Genomic DNA, 24,157 nt, shown 5'->3' with positions numbered 1-24,157 from the left:
AGATAATTTGGACATATATTGGAAAAAAAACAAAAATCTGTGCTGAATTTTAAAACAAAACATATGCCTCAGTGTTACTTGGTTTTCTGTGCAAATATATATATATATTTTACATCTTAAAAGATAGAATGGTGGACCTCAATCAAAAACATTTCCTTTGCATAAATATGATCAAATGATATCAAAATGAACTGCCTTGTGAAACTACTATAGTATAATATGAAACTCTAAATCAGGAGGAGGTTATCCAACAATGATACTTTCCTTGCAGATTTAGCCAAATCACTATATGTCAAACTGTGGAGGCTGAGCTGTCCACCATGCTCCACATGGCTTAAGGTCCATCTGTTTGGCCATGATCAATAGGGTTAAGGTCATTAACATGTTTGAATACCATGAGGCCCTGGGAAAGCAGAGTGAAGGAGCAGTGATCTGAACTGTGATTGGCTGAAACCTCTTCCAAAGAAGAGGTCAACCCCCCCTGACTTCAGATGTCATCTGAAGAGCTGATGACCTCCAACCTCATGGTCAGAGGGAGATGGAAATGATTTCAGCTGCATTAATGTATCTGGACAAATATAAGGATTTATTTAAAGCAAATGAATCACAAGTTGTTGTTTATTTGTGTGAAATAATGAACACTTTCATCTTAAGAGTTGGGCAAAAATCTAATTAACAGCTTCTGAGTTGAAAGGTCTATACTCTAATTCTTAGACTTTCAAGGAATAGTTTTTAGTGTCTACAGCATAACCAGTGCCACCTTAAGTAAATACCAAATCTTAAATACTTGCACACTTATGTTACTAATTTTTGATCAAAAGTAAAGTTTGATATTGTTTAGTTTTTAACCATGCTGTGAGGCAATTTAAAGGACTTTTCCAGAAAATACGTGACCACAACATTCCTTAAAAAAAGGTTTATTGGCTTTTAAAACCACTTTAAAAATCTCACCAGTGAGTACTTTCCATTGAAAAAAGAAACAATGCATTTGCAATATTAACAAGCTACTGTACATTAAGCAGAACACCAGACAACATCACAGAGGAGGGTTTTCTTCTTTTTTTTTCTAATAGTAAAAATGGACAACATAGTCATACAGATTTGGATCAGTAAAAGGTTAAGAATCAGAGTCACTGCTTGATGGAGTTTCTGTAATCATAAGGAGGTGCATTTCCTTCAGTCAAATTCAAATATCAGTGCCATGTTGTTAGAAAAGAAATAAAAAGAGAGTAAGTACTCAGTATTTTCACAAATGCTTTTTGCAAAATAAGAAATCATCAAAAAACCTGTAGTCAACATAACATATAGAATAACATTAACTTAGTAAACAGCAAAAAAAACAAGGTTATGTAATAAAAATGGAACTAGCACTGCCAGTCTGGTTAACAGAACCTGCCCAAATCACAAAAGACAGTGGTTACCAAGAATGCAAAACACAACAGAAGTGATCACACATGCGTGCGTACAATCATTAATCAACATAATGAGCATGTAGGTTTTAAAAGGTTATTTAACTTTTTTTTCCCTCAATGCTTTGTATTCTCGTGTATGAGAATGAGTAAGAAATGTGTATCTCACTGAGATTAAAGCACATTTTGCTACAAGACAATTATTCATTTTCTGACAGTCCATTAATTTCTGTACTCATCTTGTCAAAAAATGTTTCTTTCTTCTTTTTTATGCGGGCATCCATCTTTTCTTTTCTTTTTTTTTCAGAAAGATGTGGCAAAGCCATGTGTTGTAAAAATTTAGTGCAATCACGTTAACCTCCAAACTTTGTTGAAACACAAGTTGTTTTTTTTCTTTTTTTTTCCAGTGTCTGCTGAAAAACTCTGAGCACAATGTCCGTCACAGAAATGTCTGCAACCAGCTAACAGTATCACAAGTGTTTTTTTTTTCTCAATACATCATGCTATTGATCCTGCTCAAAGCACACACCACTTCTGCAACAGCAGAGCCCCATTACCTTTAAAAAAAAAAAAAAAATAAAATAAAATCAGCAAGCAAGACCAGACAGCATTACTGTTACAACACAGAGCCAGAAATGTAACACACAACATACATTATCTTTCCAACTATAAATCTGTTAAGCCTTTTTTTCTTTTTAAATGGCACATACTTAGCTAGAATAATGGCCATAATATAGTGTCTTGATACATCAAATCTCTATGTATCTATCCTATTTACAGATGGAGCTTAAACATGACTTGTACAACATTGACAATAGCCAAAAAACTCAAGCAAGCGTCCTACTGTGTCACAGAGCCTACCTGGCTAGCAGTGATGGTTTCAACATGCTTTCAGGTCCATGGTTGCCTATAAAACATAGGACGGTGACCTTTTCACAAATTTACAAACTGTACATAAGGTTTACGCAACTAAATTATTTTCCTCAAATGCAATAGAATTCTAATATCTGTGTGGCTGCCTGCTTCCCGTTGTTTCGAATGGTTACTTGGAGTTATTTCTATGTGTGGTAATCTCAAATTGATCGTCTTTGGTATGGACACAAGGCCGGACCTCTACAAACATCATTTTCCCTCTCATCTCCAGATGACATACGTGTCAGCTTCTGGGCCTTCTGGGTAGCAAAACAAATCGCCATACCACTGACACTGTGATCCAAGTTGGGAATGCAGCATTTTCAAAACAACTGAACAGATAAGACTGAAAATGTGCCTGCCGTGGTTTTTCGTGAAGTAACAGCATAGCATATTGTCAAAATCCACCTAGGTTCAGGGCAAACCTAGCCAACTAGTTAACCTATACAAGTTCAACCATAGTTTAACACTGCAACACACGAAAAAAAGAAGAAGAAAAACGGAATAAGAAATACTACTGAAAGTATCAGCGTAACAGCTGCCTTGGTTGGATGAAGCTCTGGATGGTTCTGCAGATATTTTAACATCAAAGTTGTACACAGTCTTTTCAAAGATGGCATAAGGCCCTGGACTTCAGAAATAAGGCAGCCAGTTGTTGATTCCTTTCAATATATAGTCCATTCAGTGGCCTGAATCTCCATCTTCTCCCTGCTGACTCATCTACTCCCTTTATAAGATATTAAAGAGTACAAGAAGTACAGGTTTTAAGAAAATTTCACTCATGTACAATGCTCAGATGTGTATCAGTTTCCCACTGATTAAGCACATGATAAAATATAAAGATTATGTCATAAATTCAGCACCTGGTAGCTTAAGATGCCACCCTTTTGAATATTTAGATATGGCAGGCAAACGTACTACGACTATTGTGTGCATTTACAATACCGGCTCCATTTGGTTGAACTTGAACTGCACAGAGTGTAAATCGTGCACAACAACAGCATTTGGTGAAGTCTTTTGTGCCAGATTTCCTAACCATCCCACCTTTTAATTGTTCGTGAAATATGAATATTGCATTAATAAACACCAGCCTCCTGCCTGAAATGCTTACATTTCTGTTTTCAGAGAAGGAGGAACAGTGGTTAAATGCTGAAACCCTGGATGACAAATGACGAAGGAGAGAAATCCTAAAATGTCAGTAAGGAGAGATTTTCTGGTGGCCTGGCACTTTGAACAAAAAAAAATGGCAAAGTCCAGACAAATCCCAACGAACTATGATTGAAAACGGATATACTACATATGTACCACACAACAGAGGACAGAAATTATACAGAATAAAATATAAGGTTAGCCCAGCATCTCTACTGTAGTCGGCTGGTCTTTGCTTTCTAGCCAGTCAAAACCAGAGTTCACAGTATCACTGCATATCTGCTGAAAAAGCGGGTCGTTCTTCAGTTCTTCCAGTGTAGAGTCTTCATATTGTTCCTGCTGCTGATTGGGATCAAACAGCAAGTTGGTGTCCAGCGTGTTAAGGTCAGTGATGCTACTGGACAGATCTGAGGTCAGTCTGATTTCATTTGAGAAGTCTGATGCCACAGCGTTGAGCTCTGAAGCTACCTGGCCTACCAACTGGGAGCTGGGGTTGAGGCCATCCTCCCCCAGCAAGTCCTTGACAGTGTTGTTGAAATTGAGCTGTTGTTGTTCGTCCTCTGCCTCCTGCTGCTGTGTGCTCTGGAGGAGGAGTTGTGGTCGTGTCTGCACAGGATCCTGTTGGAGCTGCTGCTGGTCTTGTTCACCAGGACCCGCTTGTGCTTGGTTGTCTTCAGTAGAGAAACTCACCTGCTCTCCACTGCCAGTGGTGAGGTAGCCATGCTGCTGGAGCTCGAAAGCAGCAGGACTGGAGCTGACGGGCAGCGAAGTCTGGTGAGCGGTTCCTCCTGCAAACCCAGGAGTAGTCTCCAGGATCTGCGTGAGATTCATACGAGCTGTGTAGTTAGAGGGGAGGTTGTTTATACCCAGACCACGGACTGAATCATCTCCCTCTGCGTCCATCTTGCTGAGAAGTACATTTGTGATCTTGGTGGTGTTGCTCTGAGCCTGCACGGGAAGCATCTCGCTTTGCATCATGATGTTTAGAGGCACAGACTGGCTACGCTGGACCATGCAGTGCACAGAGCCGACTGTCTGGCTGTTGGACAGGATATTGAGCACCTCAGAGGTGATGGGGGAGTTAAAGGGTGAGACTACAGCTCGAGTTGTCATTGTTGTACTTGTGGTGGTGGGCTGAGGGGCGGTGTTGCCACTGAAATTTCGCTGTCGCACTGCTGGGCTAACACTACGGCAACGAAAAGTACTGGATGTAGATGATGTTGAGGCCTTGTTGTCCAATGGTGCAGGCACAGCAAAGCTCTCCTCTTTTGTAGGAGTGGTAACACTTGTCACCAGTTGCTGTTGCTGCACAGGAGAAATGGGAGTCAAGCGGCCCAAAACAGTTGCGTCCTGTCTTGACTGAGACTGAAATGACTGGCCGGGAATCGCGAATGCATGTGGTTTGCGGAACTGATCATCAACCAAGTCTTGATAGCTGGGTAGAATACTGATGCTGTGGTTGGACAACGGGCCTACAGAGTTGCTGTTGTAGCGGTTATTGATCCATTCCAGCTTGGCCTTGTCGGGGTGTGTTGCCATGGGTCTTTGCATGGGCTTAACAGGACTGCTTGAGACGATACTTGCATCATGGTACCCAGTGATGCTTGAGTTAATGGGAGTGAAAGCAAACGGGTTCCTGCACTCCACTGGACTTGGGGGTACGCTGCTGCTGCAGTTAGAAAGCGGTGTGCTGATGGGGGTGTGGCGACCCATGGCTCCATCTACTGGGGTAACCGGGGCCATACGGGAGCATGGGCTTTCTCTAGTCAGGCTGTGTGCGAGTGTCATTTCGGAGGTGGGGGTGGGTGTTGGGGTTGGTGTTGGAGTGGGAGTTTGAACAGGAGTCGTGCTGCTGTGAGCAGAGTGGTAGAAGGTAGCACTGGCCTGGTGAGCACTGAGGATGGAGCCTTGGTTGTTGGTTGACTGACCTGGCAGGGAGACATCGCCACAGCTACCAAAAAGACCTTTCAGCTTCATCTGCTCCTCCATTTGGACTAGCTCCTCCACTATGCTGTCTTGAGTCATGTCGTCATCGTTGAATGGGAAGTACTCCATGCTCGTCTGAGTGCCTGGAAAGTCCACCATCTCCTGTGCGAGGGTGAGCTGACGGGAGGCCTCAGAAGGTTGAGTTATCATAGAAATTTGGTCAGGAGGGGGTTGCTTGTGTTCTGCTGGTATCTGCTGTGTCTCCCATATTGTGCTCTTTAAATCACTCATCGCAGAGGCTTCGTGTGGTCCTGAGTTGGTTGGTATGGCACGGGAGTCCCCAGTGATGTGCTGCAGCAACGCCTGATCAGAGGCACTGCTGTCAGCACTGATGGAGTGATCTTCATGTTTCACCATCATACTTTGCTGTTTGACGACAGTCGGAGTTCCCTCTGTGTGAGCGATGGGCGCGTCAGTGAGTGCAAGGATCTGTGTGGGCCCTACAGGTGTGTGTTTTGCTGTCCCTTTACAGGGGGCACTCTCTGGTCTAGCTGGGGTTCCTGGTCTGGGAATCCTCTTCACTGCAGCACCCACCCCAGGTTTGGGATTGTCAATTGTAGCAAGTGGCTGTTGTGAAATAAACACTCTCTTTACAGGAATAGCATGGGATTCTGCAGCTGTGCGCTTTCTAGGGCTCTTAGCATCTGAGCAGGGATCACTCGATGTCTGGATAACCGCAGCAGAGCCGTGAGAGGATGCGTTTCCATTGGAGTTGTGATTATCAACAGTCAAGTACAAAGTACTGTCTTGGCAGTTGCTGTTATTGCTGTCTAGAGTTCCAATTACAGATATGGAGGTGGGAGAGGATATGGCATCGTGTTTTATCCTAATCCCCTTTTCTGCTCCAGGAGGACACTTAACGAGGAAAGTTGGTTCACTGGCAGCTCTGAACTTAGCCACTCTTTCCTCTTTAGCTCCGACAGCATGCTTTTCTGCAACAGATATGGAGCTATTGTCAATGCCGACTTCAGACCCGCCTTTGTTGTCAGAGGAAAGGGCTGCGGATGATGTTGTGGCACCAGGTCTGACTAAAGAAGGCTGTGTGGCAGCAGAGCTCGCACTCTGCAAATGCTGGGAATCATCTGAAACAGTTGCAGCACTCACACCAGCTGAGGCCGGTCGCACCGTTGAGTTGTTGCCGTTACTACTGCTATTACTTGGTGCCAAAGCGATGGCTGTCATCTTCACCACATTGACCGAGCTGACATGGGGATTGGGCATCACAGTTTTAATGGGGCTGTTGGTGATCAGCAGCGTCGGGGGAGAGCGCAGTGTGATGGCACTGGTGGCAGAGGGCTTGGGTAGGATTTGGGCGTACCGTGTGCCGTGTCTTGCCAGGCGGTCACCAACAGGACTGGCAGGGATGTTTTGTGGGGTTTTGGGAGACTGTTTGAGAGATTGAGTGACAACTTGGAAATTCACAGGCAACACTTTGCCTTCTGCGGTTCCTACAGGACTAGGTGAGGTCATTAACTGCCTGTTTCTCTGTACCTGCAAGGAAAAAGTTATTTTAGTGAATTCACGTACAGCCGTAAAAAGTGAAACAATATGAAAGAGTGATGGCCACATACCGTCACTGGGCTAGGAACAGCCGCAACTACAATTCCTATGGTGGGCTGAGGGGAAAGCAGAGCTGGGCTGCCACAGGGGATGGTGGGCCCGGGGGTACTGGCCTCTGTTCGCTTGACTTGTGACTCCCCTGTAGGCAGGGGTGAGTGAAGCTTCTGCTCCTGCTGCTTTTTCTGGATTTTGCGTTGGAGTTGCTGTTTTGCATCAACAGACGGTGAAGGCAGGGTCTTCACCTGGGGCTGGAATGAGTTGGCCTCAGCAGTGGGCACAAACGCAGAGGCTGGAGTTGGAGTCTTAATCCCTGCACAACAACATCAATGCAAAGATTTGTAGGAGACAGACAACTGATGATTGCCACTTAGTGCTTTTTGTCACTGAAAACATTTTAAAAGTTAACGGCGATCGTGAGACGTACCATGCATTTTCAGAACCATGATGGTGCATTGAAAGCCTTTACAAATTCATTTGTTTGTACCTCTAATGTTCACACCAAACACAATTTGCGTGTCAAATTCAATGCTTAACGCTTGTCCAAAATTGTGTTCATAAACCTGACGCTCCAGGCGCATGTGGAAGGAGTTTTTAGCCTCATCGCTACATGGGAGCACTGATTGTATATCTCAAGATGATGTTGAGGAATCAGATTTATTTATTTTAAAGACCTCTACAAAGACGTTAGTAAACGTGTCTCCGTGTCTGAGTTCATGAGATCCTTCAGAGACTCTCCCAGTACGGTGAACTTCACCATCTACTGCAAAAGCTGCGTGTGAGTGACGGCCTATGGACATGCCAGGTTGTTATCCAAATTGTTTTACGACGCCCGAAGCGTGCTGCTGCTAGACCGCCGCGCCACGGCTGACGCTCCAATTGCACAGCAGGACCTCTGATCACATCTGTACATTGATCTAACACTGAAACTGGAGATGCGTGAATCAGATTTGGTGTGAACACACCTTAATGAGGCAACACTAAATGAAAACATGAGCATATAAAACAAAGAGAAGAGCTGCCATCTCTACCTGTGGGGGTTCCAGTCATAACAGTAAGTGCAGCCATGGACTTAGTACCAATGTAGTGGCTATTAAGAAGAAAGCGGGCTAAGTCCTCCACGCTATCAAACTGTCGACTCAGGACTTTCTGAGCCCACTCGCACACCAGTCCACATGCTGCAGATCTCATTTCATCCTCAGCGCTTGGAGACTGGCCTGTTGGCTCCATCAGCTCACACTATTAGAAGACAGAGTTGAAGCGATGAGTTGAAAGGTAACTGAAAACTAGATTAAATGCATGTGTGGTAGAGTGGGCTTACCCCATCCCCAGATTTCTGTAGATCCAGATTGGGTAGGGATGGCATGTGAACAAAAGCTTTCTTCCTTAACCCGCTATAACAGTATGTGCAAGGGAGTTAAGGCTTCAAAACAAGTTGAGCCTGGCCACATCACTGTTCTCCAGTTCTAAACCTTTCTTGATTTGCATGTAAGCAAAGAAAAATGTAAAGTTGACTTAATTTCATTTAACAGCATTAAAACATGTAATAATAGTTCTATTATTATTTGGAAAATGATGCCGTAACTATATGGTGATGCGGTTAGTTCCCATTTTTTTTAATACCAAGACTACACAAACAATTACAAAAGAGTTTAAAGAAAACTTTACTAGACGTTTGTCTTGGTTTGAGGTGAAACATGATCAGATCGCATTGCTCATGGGGGAGAAAAGCACAGTAAAACATTACAGAGTACCTAAAGATTTAAAGACATTAAAGACTTTAAGCCACACAGTACGACACTGCCCGAAGATTTTGAAAAAAAAAAAGCCATTGTTGCTGTTTTGCGAACACATCTTGTAATTTGCCTAAAAAACATTTAATGTATAATTTTTCCTGAACGGTTTTGGAAATTGATCGTATTGCAATTTTGTTCAAAAAAAAAATTCTGTGATTTATACATTTTAAATGACCAAGGCAAATAGGATTTTATTTGATGCCCTGTTTAATTGTAAACATTATAATGTTTAAGTATTATATGGTGTTACACTTAATAGAACTGCAAAAGACACATAGTGTCATTTAAATTCTCTTTTGCATGACCCCTTTGACAGTAAGCCAGTTTTTAAATTCCATAATTCAGCCGATTATTTGTATCGTTTAAAATGATCATTTTCTTTCTTTTTTTTTTAACTCAGACATTACCACTCGTGGATTGTTTTTCTGGAACTCAGAGCATCAGGTTCTTCCACTTTGCTGGTTTTAACACACAGAGCAGGTTTAAATAATTAGAAAGCGCATACAACAAAATAATCGTTCTTGGTTTGCTGCTGACAGAAGCACGGTTTTATCGGTTTGTCTATCTTGTCCATTCTGAATGAATATTTGCCATGCTTACTTTAAAAACACTACAATCATGCACTCTTTACTGTGAGGTATATAATCTCTCAGCCATTGGCTTTAAACCTGACGTTTGTACGCATTTTTGCAGGCAGTGTTTTTCAGTCTTGAACAGTTTGTCTGCACTCTGCTTTCAAGCAGTTTTTTTATTTTAATGGAGATGATCAGGTGTTTTTAAACCTAAATGTGAAAAGCCATCAAATTCCGCACAGTGGCCCAAATTCAGGCGCAAAAAAGATGCCATAGCAACACTAAGTGCATCTGCTCTACAAAGGACACACAATCGGGGGGGACAACGCTGGTAAATCCATCAGGTGGTATTCAGGTGGTTGGACATTTAGGATAAGGCTTTTCAAAACTGTTTAAACGTTATTCTTTGAAAGTCAGGTTCTGGTGTCAGTTCTGTTGGTGCTGAAGCTAAAATCAGATGCAGCGGACTAAATGTATTAGCTAGCTGGAGAAAACATATTTACTAGGGATGTCCAGATCAGGTGTTTTTTGGCCTTGATGTGATTCATAGTCCCGCTCTGATATTTTTGTAACACATTTAAAAAGTGAACAAATTTAATAAACAGAACCTGGTTGTCCCCAATTTTTCTTTTATTAACTTTATTTTAGAATTCAACACTTAAACAGAGCACTTCTGTGAAGTAGTTTGAACAATCAAGTCAAAACATTGCAACTAGAAAAAATATTTAACTATTAACTAGTAAAAATAGGTTATAATTAGCTGAGAAAGTTTGGTGACAATAGTTTTAGTATCTTCAGAACTACTGAACATTTCTGATCATATCCGATTCACATTTCTTTTTAAAAAATCCTTAAAAATTTATCAATTTATTTTAAAATTGTAGTTTTCATGACTAGCTCATACCAAGTTAAGCATTTATTTGTTTTGGTTGTTTTTGAGAGATTATGGATTTCTTTTTTTTCAATATCTTTTTTCCGAAGCTTGCACTTTAAAGACGGTCCCTTGGCAGCCGTCTCACTGCCGTCTGTCTGTCAGCACCACGGAGAGAGCTATTCTCTTGAAAAGAAAACAAAAACCCAGTCTTTTATTTTTTTAATGACTACGTATGTCGTTGTTTGAGTTAAGACAAACCAATAGAGACACTTGGCTGTCAGTTTGAAATGTTTCTAAAATGAGTTATTGAGCCTGGAACTGTTTTTGTGTGCCTCCTGCTCAAACTGGTGCCATATTCTGCTGTGCTTAACAGTGATAAAATGTCAGGATCCATTCATGATATGCAGCCTTCCAGTAGAGTATTTATCTGTAATAATAAGCTGGAAATATATAGCGCTGTTCATAATAAGAACAAAAAAAATATCCTATCCCTGATACAACATTGAGGCTGAAACTACGTCTCTGGGCCCGATTTCCAATCACGTGATCAGATTGGGACATTTCTAGTATTTACGACCAGTTTGTGACCTTATATGACCTATGAAGCATGTTTTTGGACAGTGGGAGGAAGCCAGAGATCCTGGAGAGAACCCACGCATGCACGGGGAGAACATGCAAACTCCACACAGAAAGGTCCCCCATTGATGTTGTGTTTTTCATGTCCCCCAGCCGGGACTTGAACTGGGGGCCTTCTTGCTGTGAGGAAAAAGCGCTAACCACTGCAGCACTGTCTTATCTTAGGTCAATTATATTTAGGACTTTTTAAGAGATTTTAATGATCTGCAGCCTCTCTGCTTCATTAGTCATTTAGACTGAAAGGATATTTGGATTTTCCCCTCATTCCCAGTCGACGTGCCTTCATGTTCGGAAAGACGTTCTTCATTATCTTCCCAAAGTCTGCAGCACTCAGTGGATTGTAGCCGAGATTGTCACAATAGCTCCTGGTAAAGACAACAACCCAAATAAAACAGAATTATACCAAATCCGGTGTGTAATTTTTATACGTTCCTCGGTTTTTGCTATTTACTTAGCAGCACTCACTTGTATTCATCATACACCTCTTGCTTTGGGAGCGATGTCTCTGGGTGCTCCTCCAGGTGATTGCGTATCCAGTTGAACGCATACATCTGTTGAGTGCGACTTGATGACATGGAACTCTGATCACTGAAATCAACGCACAAGAAAAGCCCATTTGTTGAGGCGGTGCTCTCGACTGCTGCCCATCATTTCTTGTTAAAACAAAAACTTGAATACCATAATCCTGGAGTGGAGGTCCCCTCTCTTTCTTAGGCCAAATGGGTAGAATTTGGGGATTGGGGTGATGAATAGATATGGGGAAACAAATGAAACACAGACAGCTAGGTACTGCAATTATCTACACATTTCAGTGGTTTGGTTTGTAATAATATCAGTCGTACAGATGAAAGGAAAAAAAAAGAAAAAGACCCAGATTTGTAATCAGGACAAACATCTATCAGCCTAACCCATGTCTGTGTTTAGTCAATGAAAGGCGATTTGAATTTATGAGAATAAGTGCTGCTGATGTGAAAATAGGCACAGCAGGGCGTACATGTGTGGCTGAGAGAAAGAGATAGAAGAACAAAGTCCAGGAGCCCAGAGGCGTCTATGGGTTAAATGTGTCGGCGTCACATACCTTTTATCATTGCCACTGCTGGGACCAGAAGGCAACTTAAGGTAGAGGTAGAGTTTTTCGATGTCTGTAAACTTCTCAACATCTTGCTGCAGAACACAAAATACCACAAAAAGGAACAAGTTCAGCAACCTTTTCACAGTAGGTGTGAGGCAACCATGCTGTCATTTTCACTGCATCTCAGGTTTAATTTTAATGAAATATTTGGGGAAAAACGAATATGTTCAAAAACATAATAAAAAACAAACAACTAATGTAATTTTAAGCTGTAAATGAAAAACTGTTTTATAGTAGAGCATCTATGGGTCACTGGATAAAAAAGCCCATCAGAGTTCTTTTTTTTTAAATCAATTTATTGTTCTATTTTTAGCATCTGTAATACATTCAGGTACTAAAAATATTTCTAAGCAAAAGAATAAAAATACAAATAATTGAATCTTGAAAGGAGATATGGTTAAGAGAAGGTTTTTAGAATCTTTCCTTGTAAATACTGTTTGTGGTGTCATTCTGCACAGATGCTCATCAATTGATATTTGATCAAAATAAATTAGGAATGAAAAACCAACTGGCTAAAATAAAGAAGGGGGGGTTGTTACAAACACTGACAGAGTCTGTGATGCAAATCTGACCCAAATAGCAAGAATCTAAAGAAATGTAACAGAAAGTGTAATGTTCACTCACAAACACATTTTTTCAGTCATTTCTAAGATTGTTAAAATGAAAATGTTATACACATGACAAAAATCTGATGTACAACATATGTATATAATGTATATCACATGATAAACATGTCAAGTAATTATTAAGAAAAGAACATTCTTTTCAAAACATCTGAATATAAAAGAAATTTAAAGAATGGCAGGTGTAGTCAAAATATATTTGACATTTACTGTATTTTTTAAGTACACATATATAAAGCAAAAATGCTTTGTGAAATCCAAAGATCCGTGAACACTCACCAGTATGCCGTCCACTTTTGATTGTACAGATTTGCTAAAAGGAGAAAGGAGAACACCACTTAAATCAACATGATGGGAACAGAACATATTGTCACTCAAATGACTAATCATTCTAAAATAATAATTGCTTTTATGAAACATTACTACAATTTGCAGAAATTTGTCTATACGTATAAAGTTTTTAAAAAGCAATTGAAGCATTAAAACTCCAATAAGTTCTTGTCTGTGCTGCAGGTCTCACGTGTTAAATGTGTGTTAGAAGTCATTGGAAGATACCACATAACCAGGTCTAACAAAGAAATGAAAAGGGGGCGATTTAGTAAATAGATATATCAACAAGATCCCTTGACATGTACAAAATTTGATTGTTTTCAGTGTATGTGTCTATCTTTTGTAATACTGTAAAAATATACTTTGTATAAATGTAAGTTTGGACTGAACTGAAAAAAGGACTTGATACATTTTTAATCTTCAACCAAAGCCCTATTCGAATTTTGAATGTTGTCATTATTGTTTTACTTTTATGATGTTTATTTCTTGTTTTATTAGTTTGACATTTAAAAGATACTATCCTAAAATACACAAATACATTGCTGATATTTAATACAGTTCAGTAGCACATTTTGGGAAACATAAAATAAAAAGCACACCAAATTGAATGTTGCACTAAGACTATAAACTGTGATCCAACAAGAACTTCATTTTCAATTTGCATGCATTGAAAAATGGCTTATAAATCTGTAATCAAGATGCGTAAATGTGACAGAAAAGAAAATTCAAACTGTGCTCTGCTCACAGAGGTTAAGGAAATGCCTGAATGCTGGTGTAGCTTTTAAAGGGGTTAGGCCTCCACCAAGAGGTGGGCCCAGATATTTATGTTGCCTAAGACATTTCTGGGAGCATTTATCTGTCTACAGATTAATGGAAGGCTTTTATTTTCTTAGAATACTCAATAACCTGATGTTAAACTTTAAAATGCAAAACTGATTGATCAAACCCATTAATTTCTATTAAAGCAGTTTTACTGCTATTTTTATTTTATTTATTTTTTTAAGGGAAAAAAAAACAGTTATACGAATGAAAGTTTAATTTGTTTAAATATAAAAAAAATACACCCAAACAAAATGGTTTTAGACAGAAGATTTGACAAATAAACATTGAATTAATTTATTAATGAATAAAATTTTAATTAAATTGGTCTGAATAGAAAATCGAATTAAAAGGATGAATCCAAACTGAATTAATTTTTGGTGGAGGTCCTATTTCCCATAAAAACCTGATCACCGTTCATGAACTGCATTGTTGATGTTTCTGCTGAAACATGGGATCATGGCAACAGTGGTGGGGTTTAACGTAAAAATGTAAGGGGGCCCAACTAAAGACATGCAAGTACTGTTAAAAAAATAAATGGTAATAAAACAAAAACAAAAACTTCCACAAAGGGTTTAGACAAAGCTGTTTTCTATAGTTTGGTCAGACTACATTTTTCAACAAAAACATAAATGCCGATTGAAATTTCCTATATAATAAAGTTTAAAGTTAAAAGCTAAATATGTTAATATATAGTTACATGGTTTAAAAAAAAACATGTCTGTGTATTTGAATGAAACTGTGCACTGTAATCCTGGTAATAAAAAACTGACAGTATAAACAAACAAACAGCATAAATCCTGCATGGAGGCTGCAGGTTCATGGTGACCCGCGTGAAATCCGCGCGTGGACTTTTGACACCTGTCATCAGCATCAGCTCCACTTTGCTGTCATCTATCAGAACATGGCCTCCTGCGGCTCGATGCTAACGATCCCCAGCATCAGCTCGGAGCAGTCACCTGCATTACCGCGTTATTACAGCATCTGCGGGGGAGCCACGCAGCCTCCCCCGCATCGCCGCCTTCGTAGTTCGGTTAAATATTAGCGGCTAGCCCGGGCAGGCTCGTGTTATTCTGGGCCGCTTTGTGCAGCACCAGTGCAACCCCTGCCAATCCAGAGTACTTAGACACGCTAATTATGAGGCTACGGCTAGCGAAAAGGACAGTATGGCTGCTCTGGGCGCATCCTTACCAAATTGAATTCTTTATTTTGAACTGTAACGCGTTGGCCTCGGATCCCTGGAGTCCTGGCACGAGCGCTGGAAGAGAGCCTAATCCCGAGGCAGGCTTCTGACCAGGTTGTTGTTGATCATCAGCCATGGCGATGGAGGGGTGGTGGGGGAGCTTTAACAAGTAGGCCTCATCCCCGGCTGTGCACCGCACCGGACCCACCGCTGCTGGAGCGGCTCAGTCAGCTAGGACAGCCTGCTGAATCCACCGCAGAGCATGGCTACAAAAACTGGGATCAGACCCTGACAGAAGCAGACCAAAAAGCACAGCCGGGCATACAAAAGGCATTTCGCAAAGGTATCTCCACTGCCGCAAATAGCACGCCTGCAGCAGCCAGCAGCAGCCACAGACGAGCCGCCTGCGTCAAGTTCCACAGAGCGGGTGCGAACCAGACCGGAAGTACTGCGGGGTTTAACAGTCCAAGCAAAAAAAATAAATAAAAATAAAAATAAAGTCTTCACAAAACCATGCTTTATTCGTAAATAACCACATGAAAAACAATCATTGTGTGTTATATTGTCTTTGAAATAAAAACGTAGTTTATTTGTTTAGTTTAATTGCTGTTATTATTTTTATTAGTAGTGTAAATGGAAAACATTTGTAATTTTTTTCACGTAAGATTTAAGCTTTTTAACGTGTTTTGTTAGTATGTGTGTGTGTGGGGGGGGGGGGTCTCATGATAGAGGACTTATATAAAGACAATTAAACTTAAAATTTCATTTCTGAGTGTTCCCTTATTCAAATCATTGTGAATCAAGAGCAGATTAAAAAATGCCTTGGAAAAGCCTGTGGCTGTGACGTAGAAACAACTACAGCAAGTCACAAGCTCCCTGTTCATGCATCCACTTGTAGACGACAAGATCCATGCACGTCTTTGTTTTCCTCGTCTGAACTGTCATCTGGCTCAAAATTGTATGGCTTGATAGCTCTAATATTTCTGGCCATTTTTGTTGCACCGGTAATGTTATCTTGGGGCTGTGAGGGGCTGTAAGCTAGAAGGAGGGTGTGTAAACAGATAGATGATGGGAAATAGGGCCGGGCTTACTCCGTGCCAGCAGTTTCACCAACAACTCAGAGGTAATTTCTATAGAACTATTGCCACTCTGCAGAAACTATGTCCTACAAATGTCATTTTTTTTAATTTAGGCTATAAATGGAACAAAAAAAAAAGAACACAGAGAACCGTTTTGAAAATAAATTAAAAGATGATTGCAGTGGAACTTTAACTGTTCAAACTGGAAGACTGTTTTTGTTCTTCCTTATGTATTTCATGTTCATGCCTTGTAAAGTGTATATAATCAATATCTTCCACTTTCGGCTTCTCCCATCAGGGGTTGCCACAGCGAACGAGTCGCATGGTAAATTTGGCAATGTTTTACGCCGGATGCCCTTCCTGACGCAACCTTCTCAAACCGGGCTTGGAACCGGCAGAGGTAGAGAAGGGAACAGGGAGGAGCCTGGAGTCGAACCCGGGTTTCACGGACGGAAGGCGCCGCAAACCAGCACGAGCTAAAATTATCCCTTGTATATAATCAATATATGATAGTTTATAATGTTTGGTTTTAACAACCTTACAAATAATATCACGTTTGCTTAAAAATGCTTTTTTCATGATCTGGGTATATTTTATGACATAAAAGTGTGCCTAATGGCGGTAAAAACAATCACATTCTATAGCACGTTTTTTTTTTTTTATAAATCAATTATTAAAAAAAAATTTGAAAGGCAAAATGTATAGGCCTCTTTATCTTGGTTGAATATTATTGCCTGTGGTCATACATAATGAAATGTTGTCTGAAGATATTTTGCTGACTTGACAAACAGTAAAAGCCTGGCGTCAACTCTTGAAAAGGAACAGTGTTAAAGAAACAATGTTAAAGAAACTCTAATACATCTAGTGGAAATCTATTAATTAAATACAAACTCAATTTCCAAAGTGTCAATTGAAATAAATATAAATACCGGTAGTCAGTTTGTTTTCTTACTTTGGAAGTTATTCCTTATTTCCGTATTTATTCATTATTTCATTACTATTGAACCCATTGCTTAGATGTAGTATGCAGTGTAAAGGCAATCTGGCAGAATAAGACACATTGGTCAGTAAACCCATCCTTGCTTGAAGAAAAAACTTTAACAATCCTTTAATAAAAATAAAAATGGACAATGATGGCATCTTCATATTTGAAAACAAATGAATTTGTGGTCTGCCATTCCTTGGAAGCTTTTTCCTCCTGTTTTTTTAGTAGAACTTAATGCACTAGAATATCTTTAGATAATCAATTCATGAAATACCACATATATTCTAATACACATATATGACTAGAAAACCTTTTTGATCACTCATCAGTTTTTCATCATTAACTAAATTACTAAAAAAGTAAATATTTCTGTTTTTTAAAGTTCAATTGAAGAAAAATGACTGACTAATTAAGGTGTTTTCAATGTGTTCTAATATTACTTAAGCAAGAAAGGGACTGTTTCTGTTAATTTCTCTTTGTTTCTAAAGGAAAAAAATCCTCAAACTATTAAATAATTAAAAAGGGATTGGAAGAGAGCGACCTCATATGAATTATAACCTTCTAAACAAGTCTTACACTGTATTGCTTTTTTATGTTTTTTTCTGAGTGTTTATTAATTTACAATACAAGTGAAGCAGATAGAAGCAGACTTATTTTTGTTCCATCCATTTCTTTCTTGATTTTAAATATTAAAAATTTTAGACAAATAAATCGACTTGTCAAAAACAATATCAAACATTTAAAAAAGTACTCAAATGATAATACACATCTTAAAAAATTACATGCATTAAACGCGCTAACATGAAAAAAAATTCAATAACAGTGCAGTTGATAATGCATGCTTGTAAGAATTTACAATATTTGGGTATTAATTCCTGTTGTTCCTATTTTTTCAAATAGAATATTAATCAAATATACATATTTTTTTTGAAGATGCATTTTTACCTAAATGCCATTCTGAATTTGCCGTTTAAAGTTTTCTTTTAAAGAATTTCTGATCATTCTTCTCCCAATCATTTACAATACTGAATTGCAATATTTGTTTGGGAGCTTCAAACATTATCTGATACATAGTCCTAAACATGTCCAAATAACACCAACTATTTTTCACCACAGAGGTAAAATATATGATTTTTTTTGTCTCTCAAGCAATTGATTTGTTCTTGTTTTATTTTATAAAGTCCAAACGGAATCTGTTTGTGTTATTTTGCCTGGCTTGTCATTAGCCTGTTCTGCAGTTCCACGGGCCACCGATAGGGGCGCTGCCGCAGGAAGCTGGTTGACCAGATAGTGACAATGACGGGTAAACAGCCAGGATGATATCACTACACGATGTAAACGGGCATCTACTGGTGCATACATTTATCTTTATATTTCCCGATGATGCTGCTGTAAATGTGTGCTGTGACCGGAAAATAGTTACAAATCGCTGGAGCAACTTCCCCAGATAGGTTGTTCCAAAACTGTCTTCATGTATGAAACGACTCACTAGTTTTTCTTGTCGTCTGAAACATGAAACACAGTAGGTTAGAAATAACATGAGTCTGAGATCATAGTTCAGCCTATCTGCAAAACATCTGAACGAAAACGTATCCAATGACACATAATACTTGACTACAATGAGCCTAAATAAAATCATAAACGGGACTCCTATGAAACTCACATTTGTGAAAGAAACAATCATTTGTGTGCAGACTTAATTTAAGCTCGCCTAAACATAAAGAAAAGTCACCGGGTCATGAAAAACAAGTCCCCATCAAAGCTATGATCTTGATTTAATTTATGCTGCCATCTATTGGTGAAAAGGGGTATTACTACTCCACTGACAGCAGTGGAGTAATGCCTTCTCTGGCGACAGTATTTTTGTTTCATGTTCATAACTTTTTAACCTTGTAATTATTACTTTTTGCCAACTTATGTCCCCCATTACAGTTATAAATTGTTATTGATTCTCCTTATCGAAAAATATAATTGGTTGTTGCTTTCTGACAGAGTACTTGCTGATGCAATATTGTTGTTGTGAATGTTGCTCAATAAAATTTAATGGGGAAAAAAAGCACGGCTATAAATAAATAAATAGCGAAGATTCTTGATAGTAAAAATAAGAAATTCCAACCCCCCCAACAATACAGGGTTTGTTGTTGTTTATTTGTTTTGTGATATTATTGTTTATTTTGACTATATTATAGTGCAATGTCAGTGTTATAGTGTCATTTTTTTTAAATAAGTACCGGTAAGCATAAGAGGTGATAGATAATTAAAATGTTGCTACTTAAAAGAACTTTTTATTGGTCCACTCATTTGAATCTTGTAACTTTATTTTCCGGTTGTAGTTTTGGACTAAACCTCTAAAAAAGTCAGTTGCCCAACGTATGTCTCACAAAGATTAAAAAAAAAAAAAGTTGCGCATGTGCGCATGTCTACCGCTAACAGCCCAAAAATGCTTTTAATTCCACAGATTGCTCATGTTTTCAGGACCTGCTCGATGTGTCTCCTGTCATCAAGCTTGTTTCAATGTTGTTGTTTTCAATGTAAAGGTACACAGTAAAGCAAGTATCCAATATGTGTGGTTATATGTGGGTATTCATGAATTTCTTTAACTCTTAGGACCATTTCTGACAAATTCCCTACATTTTTAATGGAATTTTAGGGTAGAATTAAGAATATAGAATTCTCGTTTACTTTTTTTTCTTTAAATTACAGAACATCTAACTAAAAACACAGTCTAAGGGATTCTTGAAGACATAATTAAAAAACCTCTGCGTTTCCACTGTAGCTAGTTTCTGTAGTTCGGGGCCTCACTATAACAACAAAATCATTAAATTCTTCACAGAAAAAAACCTAAAGCAATGTCCAGTGTCTAATCACTCTATGTTCAAAGAGATGGTAACCCTTAAATCTTTCAACATTTATGCCACAATTTGATTTGACACAGTTGTTTCTGAGTTGTTTCATAATCCAAGGCATACAACTGTGGCTTTTCAAACATCAATCTTAAGAAAATGATTTTAGTCATTGTTTTCTTGCTCTATTTTTGAGCTTTGGTTGCTGGCGATTCTAGACTGATTTGTTTTACTGTCAATCTCCTGTCACTTCATGTTTGTCTTAAAAGACTTCATCAATGCAATGTTTGCCCTTGCTCATTCCTTTAAATGTGAGGATTTAAATAAGAGTCCTCCACAGCAGGTGATCGTTTCTGTCACCACATTGTGTTTTTTTTAATCATTGGACTTCGAAAAGAACTGCATTCTTGTTTCTTCAGTTTAGTGAGTTTGATGTATGAACAGTTTTTAGCATCGGCCTTTCTGAAGAAAATATCTTAAACCCTTCTTCAAAACACAGGAGGGAAAGCTCAGTGCCGTATTTAAAGCAAACAGTCCAAAGATTTTTTTTAATTTAGTCAAATAGTTTGAGGAGAGACAGGCTATCAACAAAATCTGCAATGTGTTGGTAACTTTTCCAGATTACGTGGTTGTAATGTCTCACATGGTCATGTATCTGTCTTTTCGCAAGTCACAATTGGTTTAGAAGATTTAAAATAATCTGTCGTTCAATATTCTAATTGTGTCATTGTATTACTGGTAAACAGTTTTGATCTTAAAATTAAAAAGAATTATATTAAATTATACCAGCAAAATGTTTTATATATTTTTTGCTTTACCCCAGAAAATAGTCAGGTAAATGTATTGCAAAATATTACATTCATCTCACTGTTAATTCCCATAATAACAGCAGTTACATCGAAAAGCAGCCAAATAATATAGGATAATCCTTTTCCAAATATTTACAATCAAACATATATATTATTAATCTCAAAATGTATTATAAATTCTTTTTTAGCTAATGATATAGTTTGAAAATTGATTTTAGCACTTTTCATTTAATCTTTAAAAAGCATGCAGCATTAAGTATATATGTATTACTATGAGTTCTTCACAGAAAAAATCTACATTTTTTACACTAACTGTGGGTAACTTTAAGATAGCTTTTTAATTTCCAGCTTTTCATTACCTTCTTTCCCTTTTTCATTCATTCATGTTCTAATCCGTTTTGTCCCTTTCAGGGTCACGGGGCTGCCGGAGCCTATCCTGGCCACTTGGGGGCAAAGGCATGGGACATCCTGGACAGGTCGCCAGTCTGTTGCAGGGCCACAAATCACTCAGCCACGCACTCTCACTCTAACATTCACACCTATGGACAATTTAGAGTAACCAATTAACCTATGAAGCATGTTTTTGGACAGTGGCAGGACCGGGGCCTTCTTGCTGTGAGGCAAGAGCGCTAACCATGCGCCACCGTGCAGCCATTCTTCCTTATTTCAATAATAACAAAATGATGAACATCTCTCATGGCTTGGCATGGTTTATAACATTTAGGACCGTCTACTGAAATACCTTACATCTTTGTTTTTAAAGCAATTGTTGTTAAAGCGTTTTAGCCAAAAAAAAAATCTCCAAACGCATTTTCTAAGCCTAATCCATGTAATGAAAATAAAAAAATAAAAAGTTAAGTAAAGCATAACAGGGTAGAGATTATTTTGCAATGTGTCGTGTACTGTATAGCTTAAGCTAAAAGGTCTATTAATGATTAAGAGTAACAATAATTGTATTATTTACAACTGTATGTGGATGTAAATGCATTTTCCTTTCAATTCATGACTAATTATCTGAAGTTTGATATGTCTCTGTATTTCATACATTTCTGCTGTTTGTCTTGTTTATTTTTAATTTTGTTTTGAATGCTTGACATGAACCAAATCCAACCGTGTTGCTGATTATGCCACGTTGAGTGTATTAAATAAATTAATAATTAACACATTCAAAGCTGTTGAGGACTAGTATTTTTATAAATCATATTATCCACCACTTACTAAAAAAAAAAGCTTTTAAAACTTTTTTTAAAAACGACTTCTATCTTCTGTACATTTGCCATCTTTCCATATAAACAAGATAAGCTTTATCTATTTTGTTTGCTGAAGAGGTTAGGTTGCAAATCTGGACTCAAAGCAGGTCACACTTGATTCTGGCAGGGACTTGAAGTCACACGTCTTCTGGTGGCGGTGAATGTGGGGCGGCGGGTCATTGTGGTGAAGAGGTCGGTGAGTCTGGCTCTCACGTGCACCTACAGCCAGTCCAATCCTCTTACAACCCCCTACTTCCTCCAGAACTCAGGCCAGACTATAAGATCAGCTTGCTGTGTTCAGGTCTTATCCCAAAGATACGGTGGATCCTCAGTACAGAGTCACGCCAGCAGGTATCAAACACCACAGCCAACCTGTTTACGGGCTCTCACGTCACAGACTTCAAGGCTGCATTCATAAAGTGACCTCAAATGGAATGATTGTTCTGTTTTATTTTCTCTTAACTATAGTTTTTGCCTTTTAAAATCAAATGATTTTATTGCAAGCCACCATGACTGAACATGACTGTAACCCGTTTAAAAATATATATTCTAGTTGACCTATTTCTGAACGAACTGATAAAACACTACAAAGAAGTTGCTTCAAAGGTGAAGCAATGAGGAGAAAAAAGTTAGTGTCAGAAAGAAATAAAAACCGGACATTTCCACGATTTTTTGAAAGATGCCAATTTTTTTGATGTTAGAAAGTGAGGCTTTGCTTCTTTTTCTTTTATAGTTGTGTAAGTCATAGACAAATGTCTTTTAGTTTCTAAACAGAAAACTGGTGATCCCCATTAGTTAGGTTGTCTGTACCAAAATTGGGCAACAAGGCCTTGGAGCAACTCACCATTCCACACTCAAAATCCATCACAACTGTCCAACAATGCAGACTTGTTTACTCACTTAAATCGGTTTTTCTTTCACTTTGTGTTGGTGAGATGTGGGAGTCCCTGGCTTTGACGTCACACAAGATTTCCCATGCCAAGCTGCCATTGCAGATTTTATGGGTTGCTTTTTTTCCCCTCCCTTTCCTTGGCATCCCGTGGAAGAGCGGATGGGAAACTCTGATGTCATCAACCTTGGCGCAGCGGGATTAAGGAGCAAGCAGAGCCTCAGGGTGCCACTATTGGTGCCCATGTGTTTGTGCCCTGTAGATGGTGAAATAGATGGTGTGGTGCTGCCCGCCTGTGCTGCACCTGCGTCCCAGCATGCTGATTGATCAGTTTGGTCATGTGGAATGTCACCATCTGCTCCCCAGTCCCACTCACCCCTTCCTGTGTGAATGCCAATCACTGGCAGGAAGATAGTTATTTAAGCCATGTCAAATCAGGCGCATGAAGATGAGCAATATGCCAACCTCACTTGAAGAGTATTGCAGGCATAATATGCACAACAGCATGTCTTACAATAAATGGACAAGCAGGGCCATGCCATGCACGGACAAAAACCTTTTGTTTTTGAGCCGAATTCAATCAGATTTTGCAGTTTTGACTGTTTGCATTTAATTCTATAAGTTTGCAAAATTAAATATTGACTCTACTTAGAACAGGTTTTCCTATTTATTCCTTTCCTTGCTTTGTTCTGGCCTCTCAATGGCCAGCAACATATCAGGTCATCGGGACTGACATTGTTCATAGCAGAGTGTCAGAACAAATGACATTTCAACCATGGGAAAATGAAGATATGCAAATACGATCTCATTAACATTTGCATTACCTGTTGGAACAATCACACGTCTGACAACGATGCAATTAACTAAGATTGATGCAAAGTTCAGGGTAAGGGGACTGCATACATTGGCTCTTGAATCAGATATGAGTGTGTTAGGGAAGCTTCACATGTCAGATAAGAAGAGTGATCTCTGTCAGAGAAGGTCATTTAGTAGCCAGTGGTGAATCAGGATGGATTGGACAAATACATTCCGACTCTCCTGTTTCTGACAGGCTGGGACATTTTCTCTTTATGATCTTAATAAGATTTTAAATACAAAACTTTTTAAATTGTGGCTGTAGAAGTCACCAAATGGTTAATCTTATGAAGATGTAGTGACTGACCTCCTAACCCAGAAAGCACCGGTGTGGACTTTCAGGATTAGACGTTGACTTCAAGGGAGTTGAGGAGCGCATCTCACCTTCAGACAGACAGAAACAACAAGACACGACATTCATGTGTTTGTTGCTGTTTGCAATATCTGAGTGCATTTTATTGACGTAAAG

At 39.0% G+C, this 24,157-nt stretch overlaps 1 protein-coding gene across 2 annotated transcripts; it reads right to left on the bottom strand.

Moving 5' to 3' along the window:
• Positions 1–901: 901 nt before the first annotated feature.
• Positions 902–15,411, bottom strand: rfx7b (regulatory factor X7b). Of its 2 annotated transcripts, XM_011476018.4 has the most exons (10): positions 14,987–15,409; positions 12,926–12,959; positions 11,970–12,055; positions 11,570–11,596; positions 11,357–11,479; positions 11,140–11,256; positions 8,335–8,419; positions 8,045–8,252; positions 7,028–7,326; positions 902–6,947 (listed from the first exon to the last, which is right to left on the bottom strand). In XM_011476018.4, exons 1-10 carry the CDS (start codon positions 15,112–15,114, stop codon positions 3,669–3,671), a joined length of 4,386 nt encoding a protein of 1,461 aa, XP_011474320.1. In that variant the 5' UTR covers positions 15,115–15,409; the 3' UTR covers positions 902–3,668. The 2 variants fall into 2 exon arrangements, with proteins under 2 accessions (XP_011474320.1, XP_011474321.1); XM_011476019.4 differs by lacking the exon at positions 11,570–11,596 and having other exon boundaries at positions 14,987–15,411.
• Positions 15,412–24,157: the final 8,746 nt, after the last annotated feature.

This window comes from Oryzias latipes, chromosome 6 (genome assembly GCF_053564925.1).
Source record: "Oryzias latipes strain Hd-rR chromosome 6, Olatipes_Hd-rR_3.1".
In the NCBI taxonomy this organism is placed as follows: domain Eukaryota; kingdom Metazoa; phylum Chordata; class Actinopteri; order Beloniformes; family Adrianichthyidae; genus Oryzias; species Oryzias latipes.
Note: the sequence above shows the minus strand (reverse complement) of the source record. Positions and strands in the feature narration are given on the sequence as shown.

Excerpts from the sequence above, each read along its gene's own strand:
- rfx7b (XM_011476018.4), bottom strand. The coding sequence starts at position 15,114 with ATGGCTGATGATCAACAACAACCTGGTCAGAAGCCTGCCTCGGGATTA. Across the intron at positions 11,597-11,969 it reads AGCAGTGGCAATGATAAAAG|AGAGGGGACCTCCACTCCAG; the intron begins GTATGTGACGCC and ends GGCCTAAGAAAG. Across the intron at positions 11,257-11,356 it reads GAGGTGTATGATGAATACAA|GAGCTATTGTGACAATCTCG; the intron begins GTGAGTGCTGCT and ends TGTCTTTACCAG.